This window comes from Lactuca sativa, chromosome 4 (genome assembly GCF_002870075.4).
Source record: "Lactuca sativa cultivar Salinas chromosome 4, Lsat_Salinas_v11, whole genome shotgun sequence".
Classification (NCBI taxonomy): domain Eukaryota; kingdom Viridiplantae; phylum Streptophyta; class Magnoliopsida; order Asterales; family Asteraceae; genus Lactuca; species Lactuca sativa.
Window position 1 is genome coordinate 32634647 of NC_056626.2, and position 7498 is coordinate 32642144.

At 30.1% G+C, this 7498-nt stretch overlaps 1 protein-coding gene across 1 annotated transcript; it reads right to left on the reverse strand.

Annotated features, from left to right (window-relative positions):
• Positions 1–2340: 2340 nt before the first annotated feature.
• On the reverse strand, positions 2341–7263 carry LOC111896445 (tRNA(adenine(34)) deaminase, chloroplastic). Its single transcript, XM_023892435.3, has 4 exons — positions 4031–7263; positions 3766–3853; positions 2862–2989; positions 2341–2783 (listed from the first exon to the last, which is right to left on the reverse strand). The coding sequence occupies exons 1-4, from the start codon at positions 7099–7101 to the stop codon at positions 2492–2494; spliced, it is 3579 nt and encodes a 1192-aa protein (XP_023748203.1). The 5' UTR covers positions 7102–7263; the 3' UTR covers positions 2341–2491.
• Positions 7264–7498: the final 235 nt, after the last annotated feature.

The window sequence follows — 7498 nt, forward strand, 5'->3', positions numbered from 1 at the left end:
TATGATGTTTGGAAAACATAGAACTTGATAAAAGGAGAATCCATTGAACAAAAATGCTAACTTTTAATTACATAGAATTAAGAATCGTCATCGGAGAGTGTGCCTCTTTTTAATTTGTGAAAATCACTTTCACCATTTTACCCCTGTTTAATTATATCTTAAAGGTAATCATTGGTGGTTTTTGGCTGCAATTGGATCCAAGTTTAAAGATAAATAGTGGGTGGGGTGGGGTGGGGTGGGGTGGGGTGTGGTAGTCTTTCCACTACTTTGACCATTTTACCCCTGTTTGGTTTTATGGTGAGGGGATTTTTTGGTGTCATATGCTTAAACGTTTCATCCGTTTTTTTAAGACCCGGTGCTTTTGGATTTCAAGGTTGCTGGTGGGAGAGTTTTTCAATATTTTGACCATTTTACCCTTATTGGTTGGGTTTTTATGTATAGCTATTACTTCTCAGTGTTTACTATTGGAAAATGTAAAGTTTTTTGTCAATATAATCAACCACATAGATTTTACCAAATGTTTTGAGTTTTGGGTGTAGTGCAATTAGTATCAGTTAAATAATAATACATTTTAGTTCCTTGTTATATTTAACACCTCAAATCTTTATTATTATTATTATTATTATTTTGACTAATTTATTTATTTAATTTTTATCTATGATATTAAATAGTCATTTGTAATGGTTATTTAATATCTTTATCTTTTTTAAAATTTATAATTATATACATATTGACTAATTAATTTAATTAATTTTAAAAGCGATCACATTTTAAAATCTAATATTAAATATGAAATTTGTAACCGTAATATAATATTTTTATCATTTTTTCACAATTATATATATATATATATATATATATATATATATATATATATATATATATATATATATATATATATATATATATATATATATACTAATAAAAAAGTAGTCATTTTGTCATGTGTCATTATATTAGACCTCTTAATTAATATGATGTCACTTGTCATTCTATTAGTTCTCCATTTTAAATTTATTAGACCTCCTAATTAATGTGATGTTATTTGTCAATCTATTTATTCTCCATTTTAAATTTTAAATTTTATATTATTGTTTTCATTAATTCACAAATAAAAAATGTCTAATATATATTAAAAATTAATTATATATATTTATTTGAATCAACGATTATAATTTCACAAAGCTAATAAAAATATATCGTACTTAATAATTTATTTAAAATAATTAATTATTAATTTTGAGGTTTTACTATAAAATTTCAATTAATTTTATAACCGTGGTTTCCACGGGTTATAAACTAGTATATATTAATTTTATCTTTTTTTTTGTTAACATAATTAAACACATTCTCTAGATTTTTTAAATGATAATTAGTGTGGCATACGAACTAATGAGATTCACTTTTAGCTTATAAGCAAGGTAATCAATCACTTAATTAAATAGCTTCATACGAAAATAAAAGTTAATGCGATTTTTCTATTATTTTATTAGTTATAAAAATATCCATATTATTTTATTAGTCATACTGGTTGTAAGACCTATATATTATATGGGTTGATTAAAACAAAATGTTAAATAAGTATGATTAAATGATAAGTATGATTAAATAAGTATGATTAAATGATAAGTTTATTTGATTTTTGAAATCCGAAATAACTGAAAATCATGAGAAAAAAAATAAAAATAAATAAATTAAAATTATGTGTTTATTTGTGTGACCGTGTAATAAACGGGTTAATTATAAGAAAATGTTAAATACAAAGGTTTAAACTGTAAATTTATTTGAAATTGAAATTTAAAATATAAATTTCAAAATTAATAATCATTATGGTAGGTTTGATTTATGAAAACTAAATTAATGATATATTGAAAATGAAAAATAAAATAAATGACAAATGAAATGTTAATAGAGTTTAGCTATGAAATTAACAAACATATTCATATTATTAGGGAATTAAAAAAGAAGGAAATTAATATTTGTATAGCAATTATTTTGAGAGTTTAATATAATTAAATACCTTACATATATAAACTATGTATTCAATTCAAGAATTTTTAATTTAAAAAAATATGAGAAAATCAAATAGTGACATGTGGAAAATAAGAAATCTATAATATTTAAGAAAATTACACGTGACAAATTTATGGAGAACATGACATGTAGCCGAAATCATTTTCATTTATTAGATTAGATTTGTTATTATTATTTACTTTACACTCATAAATAAAAAAACGTTTACTTATCCCATTTATAAAGTATACTTGAAAATGTTTTATTTAATTCATGTTCTGATATTTAACAAAATGCAATTAGTTTTCAATAATACTTCAACTAAAATTTATCAAAAATGAAAACTATTAAACTTACATATCATAAAAAGATTAACTTCACACAACATGGTTTTTGATTTTGAATCACACAACAGATCAAAACAAACACATTGCCAAAAAGAATACTAATTACTAAATACAATGAAGAAAGATCTCATCTATAAACAAAACATGATATTAAATGCACCATGAATCTTACTCAACAACTTTGAATGATGATGATGACGATTTGTAACAATTGGAAGACACGAAGGTGGTGGAGTTGGTGGTTCAGTTTCAGTTTCAGTTCTCTTCTCTTTCTTCTTTCTCCTTAACTGAAAAAACTGTTGCATCACATCTGCACATTCTGACGATAATACCCCTCTTCTTACACTCATGTTGGGGTGGAATGGGTGGACAGGGGCAGCCGGTTTATCAGACCCATTTCCTCCATCCATATCAGGAAACAATCTACAAAAAAAAAATCAAAATGAAAATTTTTAAATCTTGAAAACCCTAAAACCCTAAACCCTAAACCCTAAAAAATACCTGATCCAGCTCCCATCGGCTCCAAGGAGCTTATTTGGAGCTCCCCATACAACGGTGTCAATCCGGGCTTGAAGGATTGCTCCAGCACACATGGGACATGGTTCAAGTGTTACATAAAGTGTGCTACCCTAAAAAAGATATAAAAAATGAACAACACAAATATAAAATTATTATATAAAAAGATAGTGAAAAAAAATGGACATAAAGGTTGTGTTTGGCGTACTAGCTGAAAAGCTAGCTGTTAAGTGAAAAGCTAGTTGTATGAAAAGCTAGCTGATTAACACTGATGTTTGGTAAAACTATAAGCTAGTTGAAAGATATAAAATGAAATAAAAACCCTTACATTTGCAAGTTTTTGTCGATTTTCCCTTTTACGGATTTTGGGTTCATTAAAACCGGATATTTGCAACTTTTTTTTTTCAATTTTGACCTCTGGTTTTTTAAATCCCTTGCGTTTTGACAGAAATGTTCGGTTTTACCCTTTTTTCTGGTTCATAAAAGCCCTTATATTTTGTTTTCTGGTTAATTGAATCCCTTAAGTTTGGCAAAAAGATTCAGTTTTGCTAGATAAATTTACATAAAGGGTAAAATTGAAAAAAAAAATTACAAATTTGAGACATTAATGGACCTAAAATTTGATTTTTGGGTAAAACCGACAAAAACTTGCAAACATAAGGTTTTTATGGCATTTGCCCTTTAAAAGAATATGTTTTCTATAATTAATTAAAGGGTATATTTGGAAATTTTCAAAAAAGCTTTTGAAAAGTTAGTCTAAGTAGTTTTTTAAAAAGCTACCTTATAAGCTACTTTTTGGTTTACCAAACATGACAATTTAAAAAAGCTCAAAAAATCAGCCTACTTATCAACTAGCTGTGGCACACCAAACACAGACAAAATGTGTTACCGAAAGTCTCCATGAGCGTAGATTATTTGACGCCTCGCGTATACAAATCATCTCAGCATGAGCAGTGGAGTCACGCAACTCTTCCACCCTAAAAACACAAATTTTACTAAATGACCATTTTACCCTTGCATTTCAAAAAACAAACTTCACAATATTCATCCATTAGTTTGGAGGAAAAAAGAATGAAAAATACATAAAAGGTGAGTGTCTTAATACATTAAGCCAAATTCATTAAGTCGTTATTTTCAGATTTGAAAAAACTTACAGATTATATCCACGAGCAATTATTTTCCCATCATGAACAAGAACAGCTCCAACAGGAACTTCCCAAAAATCAGCACCCTTTTTAGCTTCCAAAATCGCTTCTTTCATAAAAAATTCATCAATTTTTCTTTGTTTTATTTCTATATCATAAGCTTCCTCCCATTCATCAAATCTATCTTTAGAAACTTGATCTATTCTTGCAAGTTTCCTTTGCTTCAATTCTCCAGTAGATAAAATCGGTCCATCCACTATTACCATTTTGCCACTGCTAGATCCAGGTGATGTTTCATTCGTATTTACCATTTTGCCACTGCTGGAAGCAGGTGATATTTCAGTTGTATTTACCATTTTGCCACTACCAGATGCATCAGTGTCACTACTCCCTGATCTTTTCACAACAGGAGACCTTCTCATGCGAATTGCAGGAACTGGAAACGATGATTCTTCAATTACAGATGGAGGAGACATGGTTTTGGATGAAGATTCTTGATTAGGGTTTGATGATGATGACAATAACAACAATGGTGAATCATCTGTACGCCTTCTGGATCTTGATCTAGATCTAGATCGACTTTTTGTAATTCCTGTTTTCACATTTTCATCATTTGAATCTTCATGTTCATGTCCAGAAAACCATGCTTCACTGTTTGATTGAATCGATGAAGCTTTTGAAATATGTGTTTCAGATGACCAACGAAATCGGATTACATCTCCAATAACATTCCATAATGATCTTCCATTCTTTTTCAAAGATTCACCAGATGTGATATTATTATCATCTTTTTTATCATCATCATCTTCATACACCAAATCCTGTTCATGGGTTTTTTCCTCTTGTTGATTTTGAGAAGTTGTGAGTTTGTTATTTGCATTCTTGACAAATTCACCAAGAAAATGACTTGAGGATTTGTGTTCTTCATCTGCTGATGCAATCACATCAGATTGATGGATTCTGGAACTCTCATTGATGGTTTCAATATGTTGAGATAACTGGGCCCCACTTTCTTGAAGATTAGTTTCGGTTTCAGGGTTCAGTTTTAAAGCTTTGTAAGTAGTAGATGACTCCATGCCAATATTAAAACTTGAAGCTTTTGTTGTTTTTTTACCAGTTTTCATTGATTCTGAGGTTCCTTCCATTAATTCCACCCTAGATGATGAATTCTTTTTTCTTCTTAGATCAAGTTTTTCAGCCATGGTAACTTTCTCTGCTGTTCTTGAATCATCTAAATGCAATTCTTGTTTTTCACTTCTGATTTCAGATTGTGTGTGTGAAACAGAAGAGTTCTCTGTTTTAGCAATTTGGGTGTCTGAAATTCTTGAAATTTCCTGTTTTTCTTCTCTTCTATCTGTTGTTCTTGAAGTATCTAAATGCAGTTCTTGTTTTTCATTTCTGATGTTAGAATTCTTATGTGAAACAGAAGAGTTCTCAGTTTTAGCAATTTGGGTGTCTGAAATTCTTGAAATTTGTTGTGATTTCAATCTAGATTCTTGTAATGAGGTCATCTGATTGATTCTTTCCTGTTTTTCTTCTCTTCTATCTGCTGTTCTTGAAGTATCTATATGCAGTTCTTGTTTTTCATTTCTTATTTCAGATTGCTTATGTGAAACAGAAGAATTCTCGGTTTTAGAAATTTGGGTATCTGAAATTCTTGAGAGTTGTTGTGATTTTAATCTAGATTCTTGTGATGCGGTCAACTGATTGATTCTTTCCTGTTTTTCTTCAATCTGAGAACTAACTTGTGTTGAATTGTGTTCCTGGTTTTTAATTCTAGCCTCAAGCATTGAAGAAGAAGATGATGAAGAGGCTTTTTTCATGTTATTTTGATGAACTCCTGATGATTCTGAAATCACATTTGATTGCTTTCTGTATTCGTCTTTTTGAGTAACATTTTGAACTGATGTATTTAACTTATTTTGCATGGTGGAGTTCAATTCCATCTTATTATCTGTTTCTGATGATTCCATGAATCTCTCATACTTCATTCGTGATTGAGATTGATCAGTGATTCTATTAGCTTTTTCACTATGTTGACTAATAGAAACTTGTGATTGCTGTTGACTAGACTCTACATTAAGCTTCTTTTCAGATTTCTTTCGCCATTCTTCATTCCCATAATAACTTTCTGCACTATTCTTCTTCTTCAAGATCTCATGTCGCCTTTCAACATTTTCTTCATCATAGCTTTTATAACTATCAATTCTCTGATCATCTTTATAATCACCTGAAGACTCTCCAACATCATGTTTGATTTCAACATCGTTGTCACTATCAAACTCACCTGTAGAAGAAACCGAGTAATAAGATGAACAACTAGACCCTTCTTTCTTTCGTTCATGGTTCTTTTTTTTCACAAAAGTTTCCCTTTCTTCCTCTTTTTTCTTGTTGATTAATCTCCTATCTTCTTCCTCCATACACTGGATTTTTACAGATTTAGTATCATGCTTCAAATCCCTCTTTAGAGCACCAGAACCCATAATTTTTGTTTCAAGATGATGATCCTTCTTATTGCTTCTTTTTCTCTCTCTAACACCAATGCTCTCTAACCCAACCTCCTCAGTCAACAAATCAAGCAAAATTTCAACATCATTCAAGCAATCATCTTCAATGGCATTACTAAATGACTGTGTTTTCTTCTTATCTTCAATCCCCAAACACCTACCCTTTCCTAATTTCCTCTTCTCCTTGAAAGAGTAAAGTTTTTCGTAGTAATACTTTCGATCAGAATCAGTAAGCGAGGAAAACCCAGAACCAGAAGTAGTGTTACAAGATTGTCTCCTACTACCATGAAAGGTTAATCTTTTACTAGGTGAGAACTGAATCAGGGTGGATTGTCGCAACCCGTTACATAAATATCTAGGGTTTATTCTGGGTAATCTATTATAAATTAAATTACTATTAGCAGCACAGCAACAGCAGCAACAACAACAAGAAGAGCTGAATGATGATGAGATGATTAAAGGGCTGCTATCGAATCTAGCATCCAGGTAGTAAGTAGGATCAGTGAACAGTGAAGATGGAGAAACTCCGCATCTAAGTGATACAGCTGAGTTTAAACAAGTGGTGTGCATCATCTTTACTTTCGATTGTTGAGGAATGTAGGGATTCTTTCTTACCTTGATGTTAGAAGTGAGTTGTTGAAAAATCTTTGGATTGAAGAATCAGATGGAAGGGACGGAGTTTGAGGATGGAAGAAGTGGGTTAGCTGAGCGCTTGAAGCATCCCAGTTAACAAAAACAACCCACGGTATAAGTTTTAACTTTTAACCACTCTCTTTATTATTTTTAAATTATTTATTTTTGTTTCCAAAAAAGATCTGAACCAAATGAAACTCAACTTAGTTGATGGACAATTTTTCATAAAAGTTGGATCCGTTGATAGTTTATGAGAAAGTGACGACTGAGAAATTAAATATCTTTTTATTTTTGTTTTTACAAATCCTCATATCCAATTAAATAATGACATGTGTCA

What these genes read in the sequence shown, in the direction of transcription:
- LOC111896445 (XM_023892435.3), bottom strand. Translation starts at nt 7,101, where the DNA reads ATGATGCACACCACTTGTTTAAACTCAGCTGTATCACTTAGATGCGGA. An exon ending in ATTGCTCGTGGATATAATCT is followed by an intron (nt 3,854 to 4,030) that starts GTAAGTTTTTTC and finishes TTGTGTTTTTAG; the next exon opens with GGTGGAAGAGTTGCGTGACT. An exon ending in TACGCTCATGGAGACTTTCG is followed by an intron (nt 2,990 to 3,765) that starts GTAACACATTTT and finishes TATCTTTTTTAG; the next exon opens with GGTAGCACACTTTATGTAAC.